This window comes from Beta vulgaris, chromosome 8 (genome assembly GCF_026745355.1).
Source record: "Beta vulgaris subsp. vulgaris cultivar EL10 chromosome 8, EL10.2, whole genome shotgun sequence".
Lineage (NCBI taxonomy): Eukaryota > Viridiplantae > Streptophyta > Magnoliopsida > Caryophyllales > Amaranthaceae > Beta > Beta vulgaris.
Genome location: NC_079209.1, coordinates 56,999,021 through 57,017,768, shown reverse-complemented (window position 1 = coordinate 57,017,768; position 18,748 = coordinate 56,999,021). Strand labels below are relative to the sequence as shown.

Here is an 18,748-nt window from a genome sequence, read left to right as displayed (position 1 = left end):
AGTAAAATTAAAGCAACTATATAAGTCAAAATGAGTAATTAAAGATGGTTTTAGTAAAATAAAATGAGGGTAATATTGTAAATTAAAATTGTTTTTTTATCAAAAGTGGAATTATTGTAATAGATGTGACACTATCCAAAATGGTTATTATTGGAATAGAAAAAAGATAGTTTCTTATAAATTTATCTCAATAAAAAAGGTGAAGAGTTCATCCTAAAGAATAGAGTTTTTCGCAGGGATATACCAGGATAATAGGGCGTTTTGTGGGGATATACCTCACTAATTTTTTTGGTGGGGATATACCAACCTAAATTTAAGTTTTATTAAAAGGTACTAAAAACACTATTTTCGGCAAGAAAGTCAAATTTCCGACCTTTGACTTGGTAGGAACTCGCGAGTGAACCACAAAGTGACGGTGATGAAGTTAGAGGAAAATGAATGTAATAGAAACAATTGAATATCACACACTATACAAAGAGTAATTAAGCAAGTCAAAAACCGGAAATTTGGATTTCTCGCCGAAAATAGTATTTTTGATACTTTTTAACAAAACTTAAAGTTAAGTTGGTATATCCTAAAAAAAATTAGTGAGATATATCCCTACTAAATGTCCTATTACCCTGATATATGGCCGTAAAAAACTTTAAAGAATAAGATGAAATAAGTAGCCTTTATGAAATCAACTTAATTACGGGTATGAACCAACGCAAGGACAACGTCTCACAAACCCGCAACAAAAGATTTGAAGGCGACACAATTGGTAATTTAATTTTCCATCAGGTAAGTAAAAACTAGTCCTGCAAAATATTTGATAATTCAGATAGTACCAATTTTTATTGGAAAAAAGTTACATAAGAACCAAATATTAGTATTATTTGCGGAAAATTAAACTTTACAAATTACAATGGTTCTTCTTAGTTTAGTCTTACTTGTCCACCATTGTTTTATTTCAAGTACTCCATACTATTCGATTTGTTTTTGTTCGTTGCTCTTATTTTATTGCTTTTGAAAGTTGGATAGTTTAGGGGTTTTTTGTTGAGAAATTATTTATCTCCAAAAGACTCCAACATGGCTATTTTTGGTATTTTCATATCTATGCATCTTCTTCTAATTCGTAATAAGGTAACACCATTTCATTATCAACTAGTGTGTAGCTCGGACGATGCTTCTCAGTTTTTACTTCGAATAATACTGCTATGTTTTAAACTTATATTTTTTGGATTAGTTTGTTATGTATGTTTATGTTCTTAGTTACATATTTCTTGTTAAACATATGTGATAGCTAATGAGGTTCCATGTGGAAAAGTATATTTTATATGGAACGCCTTTTCATATATTAGTATAGATTGGTACTTAGGTAGTACCATTAACTTAAAAGAGGCATAAGTACCAAATGGCTACGTTACTCCGACACCTTCATTTACCTCAAAAACCGGGTGTCGTGTCGTACACGACACGATACTTCACTTGGATACTTCATTTTAAACTAAAAACTTGTCTTTTTTTTATGAAATAGCCGAGTCGGACACTTGGACACCCGTATCCGAGTAGACACTCAATCCGTGTCTGAGTAACATAGCCAAATGGTACTAAATAGAAGAGGTACATGTACCAAATTACCTTGGTGGAGTCTGTTTGGTACTCAACTCAACTAGTTGGTTGGCAAGAATTTTTTTTGTTGGGCCTCTGGATGAGTATGTGCAAGGACAACACAGAGGAAATTCATCTTAATATGGGGTTTTCGGAAGAGGGTCCCAAAAAAAAATGTAAGTATATTTTACCAAAAGTCAAAATCTCCAAATTTTGGAGATAAACACCAATCACAAGGTATGAGACGACCCAAAAGCATTTTATCACAGACACTTTTGTAAGCCTAGTTGGGTGTTGAGCATTTATTTGTAAGAATGGAATTTCTTTCCATGGATAATGCAACTTCGGAAAGGAATATTTAAGAAATACTTCACCGGTTCTTTTTCTATTGTAATAATTACTACTTTGAGTAGTTTTACATATATTGCAACAATTCCATTTTTGATAAATCAACTTCAATTGATAATATTGGTCTTACTTTATCTCACTCAAACCATCATTAATTACTCATATTGCCTCATAAAGTTGTTTTTACTTTTATTTCTCAGCTACTCTGAATAATTAAAGGGGTACTTTTGTTGTAAACTACTCATCTTTTTCATTTCTTTGAAATTCCTGACCAAACCCATTGTTAAAATTATAGAAAAAGAACGGAGGAAGTAGGCCTTATGATTCTTGCTCAAGCTGGATGATGAAAAATTATCATGAAGTTCATGTTGAAATGTTTTTAGACTCAAAAGACAGTCAAACCAGAAATAATAGTTTGAGGAAATATGATATTCAGTTTGGGAATAAAGTACCCAGGAGTGGACTTTTCATACCAATCATAAGGATGAACTTGGAGTTCCTCAATCCTCATAGTACTTGGAAGTTGTAACATCCTCCTTAACTCTCTTTTCAGAATATTAATTTTGTACATATTCAAACTTGTCCCTTGGCCCCAAATCATTTTGTTGTACTTTGTTTTAAGAATATCTTTATATTGTACTTTGTTTTGCATAACATGAGGCTTCATTCTTGGTATGCTTTGTATCTACTGGATTCTGTGGCTGACAACTTGGTCCTAACTCCTGATTAATCTAGTGTTGCTATATTATAATCGCTTGCCTGAATTATTAGTGTTGTTAATTAGTGGAGAAATAGCTGTTTTATTATAGGAGACATGGTTGTATATTTGATCAAGTCAATGGAGCTGGTAGTCTGGTACCATGAGGCATGAGTTATATTCTATTGTATATACCTTCTGAATAACACAGAGTGAATGGTCAAACTCTTTATCTGATGTCATCTGTTTGATGGACTCATTAGCATAGAAGAAAGAATCAGAATAATCATCGAGAATCTGGGACATTAGACAATGGACTAAAACATGTTTTTCATAGAGGAAAAGTAGTTAACTATTCTCTGATGAGCTTGTCACAGCTTCGAGTAGCATCTTGATATCGTCTTCCATTATATCCGGGTTCTGGCAAAGACAAGGGCTTCATTAGAATGAATGGGAAATTTGATTTTACTACCGAGTGTCGATCTTTGTCATAAGGAAACATGGGTGCTTGCTTTGTTCATAATTTATATGGTGGCAAAGTAAGTATATAACTTCCAGAGAAAAGTTTTTGAGAGAGCATATCAACCAAGCATGGAACAAAAGAAATTTAGGGCGCTTGCTTTTTTCTTGCTCACTGCCCTCCTCATCCTGGTCATTGTTGTTGCTGTTTTCTTGAAAGCATCCTGGATTTTCTTCACTGTCCTCGGAATTTGTACAGTATTGACCTTGGTCATAATTGTATGGGTGATCATACAACAAGAAAAGCTGTCCAGAAACAAGGAAGTTACTAGTTTTGAGAAAGGGTCAGGCCTTCCAACAAAGTTCCTATATGAAGAACTTATGGTAGCTACAGATAATTTCAGCTCGATTGTGGGCCAAGGAGGATCAGGGTGTGTCTTTAGAGGAATACTGAAGGATGGGACTTGCATTGCTGTGAAGAGGATGGAAGGCCAGGAACGCGGAGAGAAGGAATTTCGAGCTGAAGTAGCTGCAATTGGGTGTGTGCAGCACGCGAACCTTGTACGTGTGTATGGTTATTGCATCATCCCAAAAGGACCTCGCTTCCTTGTTTATGAGTTTGTCCAAAATGGATCGTTGGATCGTTGGATTTTCCCTCGGGAACACGACAAAAAGCAGCTGCAAGGTGGTTGCTTGCCCTGGAAAGTAAGGCATCAAGTAGCCATCGACGTGGCCAGGGCCCTCCATTACCTCCACAATGATTGTCAGTCAAGGATTCTGCACCTTGATGTTAAGCCAGAAAATATACTTCTTGATGATAATTATCGAGCAATTGTATCAGATTTTGGGCTGGCAAAGTTAATGGGTAAAGAGGAAAGTATGGTCGTTACAAGAATCCGAGGGACTAGGGGGTACTTGGCCCCTGAGTGGATCTTAGAGAAAGGAGTTTCTGCAAAAACTGATGTTTATAGTTACGGAATGCTGCTCCTTGAAATGATTGGAGGTCGGAGGAATGTCCTCATGTTGTCTTGTGGAGATGGCGAGGGAAAGTCCACAATGCCTCCTGATATGCAATCATGGGAATATTTCCCCAAAACTGTTTTTGAGAAATTGAAAGCAGGGAAGATCATGGAGGTGGTTGACAAAAGACTCTTGGAAGAAGGATCAGTCATTGATGAAGATGAGCTAAGAAGACTAATCTACATAGCATTGTGGTGCATTCAAGAGAAGGTCAAGATTAGGCCTAACACGGGTCAGGTGGTTAACATGCTCGAAGGTCGTTTGTGTGTAGATGAGCCCCCAGAAACCAAAATGTTCCTCCACGATCTTTTGCTACTCAAGACAGAGAAAAAAGCTGCTTTGCATATCTCTCAACCTCCTAACGGTAAAGCTCCTATAGTTGCTACAACATCATCATTGTACATTTGAGAGTTGAGCTTACAACAAATGTGTGACTTTTGTCAGATCGTAATTTAGTGATTGCCATTGGCCATTTTGGGTTAGTTGCCTTGGTAAATATTTCAATAGTTTCTTCTGCCATTTCTTTCCTAATATTTACCGCTCACTGTGTGCTTTTTGTTGGACTCAGAATCTCATTTGGCATTGTCTTTGCTGACACTTTATCTGTCTGATGTTTTCTTATTTTACGAATCGGTGTAGCTGTCTCTAGCTTTTATGGTTACAAATGCATTTTTTATCCTTCAAAGAGGTATGATTTAGTATAGCACGAGTTAATTCGGCCAAGTCTACAGGATAGGCCCTTTGGGAGTGGGGGGAAGAGTAAGAGAATTCCCACCCTCAAAGTGCAACTATTATTAGGGTTTGAGTGAGAAAGGAACCCTTACCAATGGACCAACCATTGTTTGGTATTTGGTAATGGAATGAGTAGCTTGTAAATATGGATATGCTATTTATCAGGTTATGTATCTACTTGCTACAATTGTTTATGCTGGTGCTTTGTTAATGTGGCAAGGCTCAATCTCACTGCTGAAATCATAAAGAAAACTCAAAGGAGCATTTTCTAATTGTAGTTTAGTTACAAGTGGAAATGAGATTGTGAAAGATTATGATAATAAGATTGTAGTTTGGTTTTAATTATGTGCATAGAAGCAGTTCAAGGAGTCGAAAATATTGTGCCAATTACAAGCTATGTTATCAGGCTCTGATATGCGTATGAGTTGGATCATGCTATATTCACAGAGCTTTCTCAACTTTTTTTTTAGTTCAACTTGAAGTGTCTTGATGTTTGGTGTAGTCTAAATGACGAGCAGGAGTTGCATAAACTATGCTGAGCGAGTCACAGGTAAATTTATCACACTTTTAATCCTGTTCACTCTTCTGGTATGAAGTTGGTGATGATTTATTTTGTTGGCAATTTGAGAAGTCTTTACGGCGTATTTATTTTTAATTCTAGTTGGAGATGTTTTAGCATCATATGGAAGTGGGAGCCTTGATTTTGGATGAGTTGGATCTTACACATATGCTACCATTCACGTCTTGCACTATCTTAAATGGCAAGGTCAACTTACCCTTAATGTTTCCAGTTTATGCTGCTGAACACTTCCATTCCAATAACAACAGAATAAAATAATAGAAAGAGAAATGCAGAAGTGACTAAATCAAAGAAGTTGATATTAGAGAGGATCTGAAGATATCATTGACTTGGACAAACATTGAATTGAATAATTTTATATGGTTGTACTTTTTATATTCTGTCATGCAGGAGAAAGAGTCACTATATGTCCTTGAAAAAATGATGAAAAAAGAAGGAAGATTACTTTCTTCCTCAAATTACATCTTATTATTATAGCTTTTGAGGCTATGATGGATGACAAGAGATCTAAGATACTTGTTCTGGTGCTGGTGATAGCTCTCATCTCCTTGATTACTGTATCTGCGTTATACCTTGGACGCACCTGGGAGTTCTTTTGTGTATTTGGTGCATGTATTATAGTTATCTTTGCCATCTTCATATGGCTAATCAGAAGACGATCCAAGGGATCGGCTCATATCTTGCCACAGAAACATGTGATGTCAAGGGAACTATCAGTCCCCTGCAGCTTCCTGCGAAAAGTGGCAGGTGTTCCTACAAAGTTTCGACAGAAAGAGCTTGAGTTGGCGACTGATAACTTCAATGCTCTGATTGGTCGAGGAGCATCAGGGAGCGTTTTCAAAGGAATCTTAGGTGATGGTACATGTGTTGCTGTGAAACGGATAGAAAGTCAGGAACGTGGGGAGAAGGAATTTCTGTCAGAAGTTGGAGCAATTGGAAGTATACAACACATTAACTTAGTAAGATTATATGGTTATTGTATTGTTACTGGGGGGCCAAGGTTTCTTATTTATGAATTCGTTCAAAATGGATCCTTGGATGGTTGGATTTTTTCGAGGAGAGACAAGAGAAACCGACCAGGGGGTATTCTTCCTTGGCACCTAAGGTATGCTGTTGCCATCGATGTGGCTAAGGCTCTTTCTTACTTGCACCATGATTGTCGGTCAAAGATATTGCATCTTGATGTAAAACCCGAGAATATACTGCTCGATGACAATTACCGAGCAGTTGTGTCAGATTTTGGGCTAGCTAAGTTGATGGGACGAGATGAGAGCAGGATTATTACTAATATTCGCGGGACTAAAGGGTATTTGGCACCCGAATGGCTTTTAGAAAATGGGATTTCCTCAAAATCTGACGTTTATAGCTATGGAATGGTGCTTCTTGAAATGATTGGAGGAAGGAGAAGTGTGCGCGTTCTTGATGATAGCAAGGATCGATCCTCTAGGAAATACGAATATTTTCCAAAGATTGTGATGGAAAATTTAAAACAAGGAAAATTTTTGTCAGTGGTTGATCAAAGACTATTGGAAGGAAGGCCACGCATTGATGAAAGACAGGTTAAGAAATTGGTGTACATTGCGTTATGGTGCATTCAAGAGAAGCCTCGGCGTAGGCCTACCATGGCTCAGGTGGTTGATATGCTTGAAGGACACTTACGAGTGGACGAGCCCCCCGAAACTGAAATGATCATTGTTGATCTGCTATCCATTGACAAGGATAAAGGCCCTGGAAAGGGCAGGCTAAAAGCTACAGGAGTAGTTTTATCAGATTGCAATACAGTTGCAAGTTCATCAGGTTTTGAGCATGGTACACTTTTGTCAGGCCGATAATTAATCAGATATTGCACAAACCTGATACATTTGCAGCTAAAAGAGGTAATTGTCTTCTGTTCATCTGTATCAACTTTTTTTTGTTGTTCTATTTTTGTCCAATCCATGGCATATTGGTTTCCTCTCCTTTAAAATTGGACTTGTTTTATTTTTAACTCTGAAATATATGTTGTTGCTTAAACCTTCAAAGTCTGCAATAAATACTCATATTTACTTGATCAATGTGAATAAGACAAACTTAGTTTGAAAAGAGAGAAGTTTTCTCTCATATGTTTATTCATTCAAATTCTTGGATGAACCAGATCTAATAGTAATACCATAAGACAACCAACGCAGTCATTTCTTGTTGAATTCCACCTGTTTATCTCTTTGAGATTTAACCTTTTATGCGTAGTACTTAGGCTACTTAAGAAAAGTTGCCCATTAAATTATAGAGTTAACCATACAATTCAACATCTATCCTTGTTCCTAGACCCTATGTTGCTCAAACTCTCATTATCTTTTAAACATATCATTGCCTAATCCTCGACACTTTGATATAGGTACTGACTTTTAAAAAAAAGTCGAGTCTGTGAAAGATGTACCCATATTAGGCATGTATGGGTTTCACAAGGTCTTAGCTTAGAAACACTACAATTTCCTTCTAGTTCTTTAGAGCATAAGGTCAATTAAAAATGAGAGGAATCTATGTTGAGACACTTCAACTTTATTTTCATAATTTTTGTAAAATACTCGAATCTAATACTTGAATACACACTCATATTAGACACGGGTACCCGAGTCGGTTGGACAAAGTCTTAGCTTAGCTCTTCAAAGCATAAGGTCAAATTGAAATGAGTGGAATCTATATTTGAAATATCATGTGGATAAGTACATGATTCTACCATCTGCCATTGTTTATTCACGGATCTGATACCTGAGTCCTGAACATACACTTTTTCAAAAGAATAAAAGAAGTTGGGTTCACGCTTGATGGAATCATTCCAAATCTTCAATTTTGCACCATTATGATGAAAATATTTACATAAACTTTTAAGTCTTTGGTTGACATTATTCATCATCTAATAAGCATGACATATGTAAATTTCTCTTTTAGGGTTTTTCCTCCCGAGTCATTTATATATATATATATATATATATATATATATATATATATATATATAATATATAATAATTCAAATTTTCAGATCCTTGACACAGCAGTATGAAAGTTGGCATGTTTCAAATATAAAAAGTCAACTATCAAAATTTCAGATTAGCAAATGCATACCAGTGTAATAATTCAGCATATGCCCATTAATAAGTGGCTTCCCTGTAAGTATGTGATTGTAGCTGGAAAATAACATAATATTCTTCTTACATAACTATCTTACTTCTTTTGACCTTGTTGAGATTATAAGCCCACCTTCTAGCTAAGGATTTTGGTTTGAAAAGGTTTGGCAAGCTCATATATAGCTCAAGCTTGTGATGAATATCACATGAACTGATGAAATCATGAATTCTTAATTGTATCACATAGTTTGCGTTAATCGGACTATCTGTATAAAATTCTTGATCATTTCGAAGGCCGCTAGTCGGGCTACTTATGTCTACCAAAACCTCAGGACATTATCTGCTCATCTTTGTTGTGAGTTTTGAGTTCTTCAGTTTATTAAAAAAACTAAAAACAAGGCTTCAAGTTTTCAAGTTTAACCATGAAAAACAACTACTAGTTTTCAAGTTTAACATAAGTAGCATGAGTGCATGACTAATTTTACTAAAAAAAATGGCAAACGGCATTGATACCTGTTTGGTACTCAGACTTTGGTTAGACTTGTATTATTGCATTATGCAGAATTGCAGATGCATGTGTACATTAAGTTGATGTTAACCTTTTTCTAGCAAGTTGATTATCTGAAATCATGTTAAAAACTTCTGCAATTTGCATAATACTCAAGATAGAATGTTTTTTATGAGTGACAACCTGATTCTTAAGGTCTGCAAACAGTGTATCTGTCTCTCTGATGTTGTCTGAAGGATATGCAAAATGAACTGCAGCTTTAACTTTCAATGGGATCTACTGGAAACATATAGCACAGTTTATAAGAATTTTACCATCTTTTACATCCATTACACTGATCTTTATATAGTTCTTATGAATGATACCATCATTTAGCTTCATGGAATAAATTCTAACGTCGACCATTTTGGTTTTTGCGTTTAGGTAACACTGTTGAGATGGTGCTGTTTCAGGATAGCGTTAAATTTGCTCGATCCGGCCCTGAGAACTCCAGGGTGAATCTCCTCCATTTGGAACAGTTGGAGCCTATTTTTTTACCCTTTCCTTTGACATATTGATTCATTATTGTTTAGTATATTGGTTGATATATATTCTTTCGTCGTTTGCTTTGTAAATTTAGATTGAAAAAGGGTTAAAAGGTGATAAGTTCACCAGTAAACATGAGAGGATTTAGTGTGAGACACATACCAAGTAAATATACCAAATTATTCCCTCACATGTTTATCATCAAACAGTTTTCCATTTAGCCTCATTAGATTTTATTCAAGTGAAATACTATAGCTATGTAAGTCTCTTAACATTGATGAAAAGTTTGACATAACCTGATGTAATATGACTAGACCCTTTTATTGAGTTTCTGACCAAATTTGCAAATTTGCTTATTTCACGGCCATCCAAGATTATTGACCAAAAAGGCCAAAAAAAAAAAAGTTTTCACTGGTTTTTAGTGGTATTTTGATGTTGGGGAAGAATAGAGATGCAATTACAGATACTGGTTTTAACTTTGATTCTATTTCTTATATAAAGGGTGGCATACTTAATTTCGTTGTATATATAAATACGCCATTGTGATATGTAACGTTCACGTATCACGTTATGACGTTATAATTTTGGAGTTTCTCCTATTAGTATCAAATATTTTTCATGATCATGCTTCTCAAGTGCAACTATTAGATTTCAGAAACCTCAAAATACTTTTATAGATACAAGTAACAACAACGGTACCACCAACTACACAGAATCTACATGTCACAGATTAACAATATTATAACTTCAACATTGACAACAAATGCTAAAAATAAAAGCAACTCATAAGTCATAACTCATATCAAGAGAGCATCAGAAAACACAGGATTCATAGTACTCTTATGGTACTTAGTAACTGATCACATCAGTTGGACTAAGGTTTAGCAGTCATGGCCTGAGTTGAGATTGTAGGAAACGTGGGCAATGGTAACTCAGGAGACGACGACATTTGTTCAGGCAGATCTCCAGGAACTTCTGGGTAATCAGGCTGAGGCAAAAAAGGATTTTGTGGTAAAACAGGAGCAGGGTTCTCATCAACAGGATCATCAGGTAAAACAGGAGCAGGGTTCTCATCTACAGGATCATCAGGTACAACAGGAGCAGGGTTCTCATCAACAGGATCATCAGGTACCTCAGTATCAGGAACTTCAGGGTAATCTTTCGAAAGGCTTGTTTCGATGAGATGACGCGCCACCACGTGGATTCCATGGTGACACATCAATGATAACGAAATTAGTATGACAGTTAATGCTAATGAGGAGTGATGGCGTTTGTAGTAAGTAAGATCACCCATGGTTTTGGATAAGCAAGAAGTTACTGAACTTTGTTTAGAGCTGGAATTATATAGATGGAGAATGTGGATGATGAGAAGAAGAAATAGAGTTGGTTGAGAAAAACAAATTTGTAGCTCAACTTCCTTGATTCTCCTTCAAGTTTCAAGACTAAATTTTTCCCCTTTTGCTAAGTAACTTGGGATAAAAATTTAATCCACCAAATTATATGTTTAAAGGTGTTATCTTAAACTTAGGATAAAAATTTAATCTAAATTACTTCCTCCATTTCATTTAAAATACAACAAATGAATATTTTATATCTCACAAAAAATACCCTGTTGCATTTAAAACGAAATGGATGAAGTAATTGTCCAAAGGTGCTATCTCCAAATAATTTCTTTTTTTCCTTATACGTTAGACATGAAGAAAAATAATAGGTAAATCGATAATGATTTAATGAAAAAACTTATCCCACATAGAAAATAGTTGCTTGCTTATCCACTGAAGAAGGTTAAAGGCATTAACCCAAAAGGTTGAAAATACATTTCGATTTGTAATTTTATATGAAGTATATGTTCCTAAAATAGAAAGGAGACCTGAAACTTGTAATCCTTGTTTAAAACCGCCTTTAAAATAAATAATATCATCTCAAATTTTATCCTAAAAGCATCACTTATTAAATTGGGATCACTTTTAATCTCAAATGAATTACTTTTAATAGAAGAAGTCACCCTTTTCCTCGAAGGGATCACTTTTACTATCAGTGACCCATTTAGAGCAGAAACTTATCCTCATCTTATCATAAATTATTACACAACGATAATGAGATCTTATAAAACTTGTTTTAGAAATTCTAGTTTTTCGAAAATAAAAAGTCATTCGTCCCACATGGAACTTATGGAAGAGCTAGAAGAAAATTAAGTTTTAATTGATCGGGGGTTGCTTCTGGTAAGAAAATAAAGTTTTGTTCATCTTAACCAGGAAAACTCCCTTCCTATTCCAGCTTTTTACACCCACTTTTATTTATTTATCCACTGCAACACACACAAGTATTTTGCTCATTATTGATTACACCCATAGTCGATGGATCTTGGTTAGCTTATACTCCAAAGATACATACCTCAACATATAGATGCATATTCCCTGGAGAACAATTCTCTAAATAGCCGAACTCAAACAATCAATGGTTTGTATTAATCTACTCATTTAGATTGCCTTGACACACTCCTATACCAAGTCAACAGAGTTAAGTATCACCATATCCATGTTCAATCAGGAACAAGTGCTAAGTGCGTTACACTTCAAGCGATCTCAACCCATTTAAGTACTACTTCCTCCGTCTTTTTGACGTTGCTATAACTTCCTCTTTTGGATGTTTCACAATCACCCTTCTTACTCTTCCCTTCCTATAATCATATGGGCATATAGTCCCATTTTCGTCATTTTTCCTCATTCCTTAAATTGTACGCCAAGCTCATATGTAGCAATTTAGAATTGAGGAAGTATAAATGATTGAGCAGTTTTGTAGTTGTTTAATTAAACTAAAAAAAAAAACTTACAGATAAGTATCAATGTCAGTCAGCACATCACAAACAATAAAAGATATAGAAGTTCCAAGTATAAGTAGTTATGTAAGTCCAAAATCTTTCAAGAAAACACAGAGCTTCATTCTAAGAAAGCTGTTCAAAAGCACACTTAGAAGAATTCAGTCATGAATGAAGCACACATGTTCAAGTTCCAACACACTTTATCAACTAAACTTCGAATTTTACAGAAATCAGTTCATTAATAAGGTAAACAGACGAAAAATGAGCTTAGCAGTTAGCTAAAACGGAACTAGCTTTACAAGCAGCAGCAAAATGTGACAGACTAAGAAACTTGTATTTGTTGTCTAAAGATCTTGAAATTACTCCAGAAAACATAATAAGTTCTGCTATTCTGATAATTTATATTAGAAAACGAGAAAAGGGGCGGAAAGGCATAGGTTTTACAATATAGCTGACAAAAATATCAACATGGCAACAGATACATGACATGAAACATAAAGATCATCAGAATTAGAAGATTGTCCCCATATCTGATCACTCGATACTTTCTGTTACATAAAAGCTAATGATGCATCAGGATTTAGTGAAGACAGTGACCTGATCAGTTAAATCTTGCAATGAAGTACAGAGTGAGCTACAGCAACTCCAAGAGAGGCAATTCAGGCAGCTAAGCAAAGAAGTTCTCACAATCTGACATTCTCTAGTAATCACCACGATCAGCGGGCACCTTGGGTTCAAAAAAGTTCACGTCTAACAGATGGCTGGCCACCACAAGGATCCAATCTTCACTCGTCACTGATAACACAACAAATAAGGTGGTTAAGCATGATAACATATGGGATCTTTTGATGCCAGCCAAGACCTCATTACTGAATAAGCTTCACATTAAGAGCAAAATTTGTATCCCAACAAGGGTTAGGGAATGGGAATAATGCTAGCAACTTAAGCATTTTAAGTAGATATTGTTCGCCGTAGACCATCGGGAGCTAATTCTGAGTTCCAAGTGACATACAAGTCAAAGGCAACCAACAATAAAGCTACTCTTCAGTTAAAATGTACCTTTGACTTTTTAGAAAGAAACACATGAACTCAGGAATCACTTTATAAGCTCACAAACTTGTCTAGATTCTATTTCTTCAAGCATTTGCAAGACAAGCATGAAATAATGTTATCAGAGTGACCAAAAAAAAGGACGAGGTTCAAAATATGAGATAGATAGCCCAATAATTAGAATTGCTCCAAAGAAATAAGCAAAACATATTATCTCTAGTAATTATGAGATGGCTGTATGAACCTCAATTTCCACTATTACTTATAATGCAAAGACCACAAGAATACTAAAATCTCTGAAATCTGAACAGATACAATGATAAGGTGATCTGTCAGGTCAGTTCAAAAGGAACAAGCAGATTTCTGTACGAGTGACGATATCGATCGTGACCTTGATACGGAGCTGGAGCTGCTAACTAGGATGAATGCGCTAACTATGAAAATAAAGCCGAACAAGGCAAAGCATAGATTGAAACATCCCAACTGATAGGCTATACCGATTGAAACAACAGTCCCATGCCAAAAAATTACTTGAACTTAACAATTTTGCTAGTTTAGACTTCAGAATCACAAACGTTACAACGAAGGCTTGGGCCCTGGGCAGATAGCATAAACATCCAATTGATAACAACAAAGGGGTTGGCATCGACAATGTCTACAAAAATACAAGCACCCTTTACGGATTAAAACACCCCTATACAAAGGCCTGATCAACTGAAACAACAGTTTCAACTTCCATGTAAAGAACAGATTTCAAAAAACAACCCGGGGGGGGGGGGGGGAGAGCTATTACCTTGGACCAGGCATTAACCGAAGCCTTTCCTCTGAATCTTGACTCCCTCCTCCTCCATGTTGCTCATCCATTAGCAGAGCGTGCAGATCACTACCATTTGCCAAGCTATTGAATTCAATCGATCTAGATGGCACAGTTGGATATTTGCGTTGACAAAAAGTCACAAGCCGTTTGACAGATTGCAGGTATTTACGAGTAGTTTCATCATTCATGATATGGGCAACACTATTGGTATAAATTTTCTCTCGAGCAGAACGTTCATGAATACCAACCATAGTAACCCCGATGGGCCAAGGTGCATTTCCAATAGCCAGCTTAATATAGCAATCCACAGCGGTTCGATAGTCTCTCTCCAAACAGCAATTGACAACCAACATTAACGCTCTCTTTATATCATCCGGCAGGCCTCTCTTCCTACAACACTTAAACAACGGAGTCAAGTACCGAGCACACTGCTTAAAAGTGGCAACCATCTGCTTCCCTTTTGCAGTCCTCCTCTCCATATCTTGCATCTCAGCATTCAACTCTTGCCTCCATTCATTTAACAACCTCTTAAAGAATACCAAAATCTTATCCTCCTCACACAAATCCTCAAAGTTGGCTTTCATTAGTTTCATATCTTTCTCAGCATCCACTCCAGAAGAGGCACCATCCCATTCCCCACTCAAATCCTCATCCCCTTTATCCGTCTCTCCATCCTCTAACTCCTCACTTTTCCTCTTCCGGTCACTCATAATCCCTGTTTTCTGCCTCTTCTTCAGCTCAGCAATATCTCGCAAGAAATCATTCGTTTGCCCCTCCGTTATGTCACTGTCAACCTCAAAGATCCCCGTCTTCAACACATCCTTAAACCGATCTAAACGAGCCTCATCATCCTCTCCAAAAAGCGTGATCGGCTGTTTAAGCAACCTAAGACGCCGAATCACTTCTTGCTTCGGGAAGTTCAGTTCATTAATATTATTCTGTTCATCAGTAGTTAAGGTTACAGTTTTATTCCCCGAATCGGTGTTCGATTTTGCAGAGTATATTAAGTCAAGGAGCGACGCCGTGGTGGACGGCGGCTGGCGAAGGGTTTTCTCCTCAAGTTCACGTTTCTCTTCCTCACGCAGTTTCTGAAGGCGTTTCTGCTCAACCTCAGTACGCTTAAAAAAACGTTTCTTCCCACCACTTTCTTCAGCTAGTGCCTGTCTCTTTTTCATGATCTCTTGTTTTACAAGGTCCATTTTTGCAGAATTTTCTTTCTCAAAACCCTAATTAATCATTTAAAACCCTAATTATTTATACGAAGACCGAAGAACAACATCAATAATAAAAATTACTAAGTATAATCAAAATCAAAGTAAACCCTAGATTGCCGATATACAAAATCAAAACCCTAATTGTTTCAATTTTAACGCTTATGTAAAAAATTAATCGTAAACGAACCTTTAAATTGTCGGAAGATCGAAGTTTCTGGTGTCGTCGTGAAAGTTTATTCGCCCGCAATCCCTTTTTTTTTATCACTCTTGTAATCTGTTACTCAAATTGAGTGGGATATGAAAGGTGATTTGATTATGATTTTATGAAATTTGGAAATTGGGTTTGTTGTGATAATTTGTAGATTTTTAGATGAAAAACAGGAATTTCATGAATATAGCGAGAGGTAAAGAGTTCAGAGTTGTACATATTGATTGAGGGTATGAAGACTTATCATCTTTTCTCAATTTTTTGTGAAAATAAATAATGGATTTACTCATTAAATGGAGCACATATTTGAAAATGAAGGGAATAAGTTTTATACTTTATTCTTCTATGAAATTTACTACTTTCTCCAAAACATAATAACCGCACCATATGAATATTTTATACTTTATAAATAATATTCATGTGTTGCAGTTATTATGTGTTATATTATGAGGAAAATGATTTAAATATAATTTAATCAAATTTGGTAAGTTTCAATTAAGATTATTGTTCAATACAATATATTGCATGGTTCATAAATAGCATTAAATCTTTTTTCTGATTGAAAAGGAGAAGTGCCCTATTCGATCGGAATCTTGCACAGGTTAATCTGACTCAATCACTCGACTACATAAACAAGACCCTTAAGGAGTGGGGAGATAGTAATTTGCAATTGGGTAAAGGATTCCTACCCCAAAGTGCCTCTAGTGGAATTTAAATATATAATATATGGTCATTAATAATCAAAAAATTGACCAAAATAAATTAGGATAAATTGACAGGAATAGTTCTAACTTCTAACTATGGGTGCTTCGCTATTTTCAGTTTCAACTGAAGATTATTTATGAGCAATGAGCAATCCCAACATTGTATCCTTTTTGTTAAATTTGGTCCCAACAGGTTAATGACCTGCTACAACAGGTAAAACAAATTTTATTTCATTTTATTCCCAAATTTTATTTTCTATCTCCTCTAATAGGCATCCACCCCTCCCATCCCCCACCCTCCAAATTCTCACCCCCATCACCACCCCAACCCCCACCCAAACCTGCCACCCCTACGACCCCCCCTCCCCAACTCTTTAAGGGGGGCGCACGACAGGAGATGAATAAGGTGGCAGCGACAGATGATCGCGGCGTCTGGGAGGCAAGGTGGCGTATCGAGGACACGGGATGATGGTCTGGGTGGTAGCGCAACCGGGTCAATATGAGAGAAGATGCAAAGAGGGAGATAGAGAGTAGTGAGAGAGAGAAAGTGTGTGTGCATGTGAGAGTAGGGTTGCGGCTGGGACGCGAGAGAGTGGCACGCAGTGATGCACCAGTGGTCGTGGATTTACGGCAGCAAGTGAAGGATGGTGCTTGCGGTGGTTCGAGGTGGGCGGACATGGTTTGCACGGCGGTGTTGGTGTTTTGGTATCGAAATAAAGCAGAGGAGAGAGTGGTAATGGAACTTTGAGGATTCCTTTGTCGGTGCTTTCCGGTGAGATTTTGAGAGAGGAAAAGAGACTGAAAATGGAAGTTGCGAGTGAGTGGTGAGTGGTGAGTTTCGTCTTTTTTTTTTTCTTCCGACGAGTTACGAGATTTCCTTTATTTATGCAAGGTGGCAGGGGAGGAATGCGGGAGGAAGCCAAGGAGGGAAAAGGGAAGAGGGGGTGGCAGGGACGAAGGAGGGAGCCTGCTGGGAGAAGGTCATAAGGAGAGAGAAATGGGAGGAAGAAGGTAGTAAACCACGTAAAAAAAGAAAGTAAAAACAAAGATTAATCGGTAAAATGGGTCACCAGTCAACTGGGACCATTTTTGTAAAAACATACCCCAAAGTTGGGGCTACTTAGAAATAATCTTTAGTTGGGACTGAAAATGGCGGAACACCCATAGTTGGGACTGTTCCTGTCAATTTGTCCAATAAATTATGCATTTACTCGTTAAATGGAGCATATATTTGAAAATGGAGGGAGTATGTTTTATACTTCATTGAATAAGTTTGGATAAGCTTCTATGAGATTTACTACTCCGTAACATAATAACTGCAACATATGAACATTTTATACCTAATAAATAATATTAATTTGTTGCAGTTATTACGTTAAGGGAAAAGTGGTTTAAATCCGATTTAATCAAGTTTGATAAGTTTCAATTAAGATTATTATTTAATTAATAAGTACAATATATTACATGGTTCATAAATAGTATTGAATCTTTTTTGATTGAAAAAGAAAAGTGTCCTATTTCGATCGAAATCTCGCATAGGTTAATGTGACTCGACTACATAGACAATACCTTTTAGAAGTGGAGGCCAGGGATATTAATCGATAAAGAATTCCCGCCCCAAAGTGCCTCTAGTAAGATTTAAATAAATAATGTATAATATATGGTCATTAATAATTAAAAATATTGTGTCACTTGTATGATATGAATAATATCAATGATCAATAATTTTAAAAACTATGTATGTTATTTTCATAAACCTTTTATAGAAGTAGTCATCATAGTTTTAGAAACGGACATCAAAGAAGGGACTTGGTGGTTAAGGAGGATGCCAATATTATTTCTAATTTATTGATATAGATTTTTAAAATCAATAATGGTAAAGTTATTTTTAAAAATATATTTTTCGCGTATACAATGGTAAGTAACGAAAATTATAAAATATTACATATAGCTCCGTTTTCTAATTTGAGTTGATTTCAATGGTGTAAAAGTGTGTGGAAACTATTTTGGATAATAATAATAGAGGTGGATGATACAACACATATCTTATAAGTATATATAAATCCTTTTTTTAATAGATAAATTTCACTTTTCAAAACATCCTTAAAAGCTTTTTTAGTACCTTAATATTTTTATCTTAACAATTGTTATTTTTAGTTTAAAATAAATACCTCTTTTTTTTTCTTTCTTTTTTCAGTACTTTACATGCATGATATGTTTTCTCTAAACTTGTACTTTTAATTATCGTATGAAACTATAAACTCTATCCTTTATTCCAGCTTTGTAAACGATGCATTAAAGGTTTTCTTTTATCCTAGGGCTTGTAATGTTTCTCCCTAATTACCTTTAAAAAAATTTAGAATAGTAACTA

General features: G+C 35.9%; 4 protein-coding genes across 8 annotated transcripts; 2 read left to right on the top strand and 2 right to left on the bottom strand.

Moving 5' to 3' along the window:
• Window positions 1-683: 683 nt before the first annotated feature.
• On the top strand, window positions 684-5,952 carry LOC104902097 (probable receptor-like protein kinase At5g20050). Of its 4 annotated transcripts, none has more exons than XR_007268758.1 (3): window positions 684-4,478; window positions 5,317-5,396; window positions 5,817-5,952. XR_007268758.1 is itself a non-coding variant. In XM_048634423.1 (2 exons), the coding sequence occupies exons 1-2, from the start codon at window positions 3,227-3,229 to the stop codon at window positions 5,334-5,336; spliced, it is 1,272 nt and encodes a 423-aa protein (XP_048490380.1). In that variant the 5' UTR covers window positions 684-3,226; the 3' UTR covers window positions 5,337-5,428. The 4 variants fall into 4 exon arrangements, 2 of the variants coding, with proteins under 2 accessions (XP_048490380.1, XP_048490376.1); XR_007268757.1 differs by lacking the exon at window positions 5,817-5,952 and adding an exon at window positions 5,508-5,621; XM_048634423.1 differs by lacking the exon at window positions 5,817-5,952 and having other exon boundaries at window positions 5,317-5,428.
• On the top strand, window positions 5,915-9,886 carry LOC104902098 (probable receptor-like protein kinase At5g20050). 2 transcript variants are annotated; one of them, XM_019251439.3, is made up of 2 exons: window positions 5,915-7,303; window positions 9,491-9,886. In XM_019251439.3, exon 1 carries the CDS (start codon window positions 5,915-5,917, stop codon window positions 7,256-7,258), a length of 1,344 nt encoding a protein of 447 aa, XP_019106984.2. In that variant the 3' UTR covers window positions 7,259-7,303; window positions 9,491-9,886. The 2 variants fall into 2 exon arrangements, with proteins under 2 accessions (XP_019106984.2, XP_010688079.2); XM_010689777.4 differs by having other exon boundaries at window positions 9,462-9,886.
• Window positions 9,887-10,437: 551 nt separating this feature from the next.
• Window positions 10,438-10,857, bottom strand: LOC104902096 (vegetative cell wall protein gp1). Its single transcript, XM_010689775.2, has one exon. The coding sequence runs from the start codon at window positions 10,855-10,857 to the stop codon at window positions 10,438-10,440; it is 420 nt and encodes a 139-aa protein (XP_010688077.1).
• Window positions 10,858-12,758: 1,901 nt separating this feature from the next.
• On the bottom strand, window positions 12,759-15,969 carry LOC104902095 (uncharacterized). Its single transcript, XM_010689774.4, has 3 exons — window positions 15,653-15,969; window positions 14,228-15,477; window positions 12,759-13,179 (listed from the first exon to the last, which is right to left on the bottom strand). Exons 2-3 carry the CDS (start codon window positions 15,448-15,450, stop codon window positions 13,170-13,172), a joined length of 1,233 nt encoding a protein of 410 aa, XP_010688076.1. The 5' UTR covers window positions 15,451-15,477; window positions 15,653-15,969; the 3' UTR covers window positions 12,759-13,169.
• Between the last annotated feature and the right edge of the window lie 2,779 nt (window positions 15,970-18,748).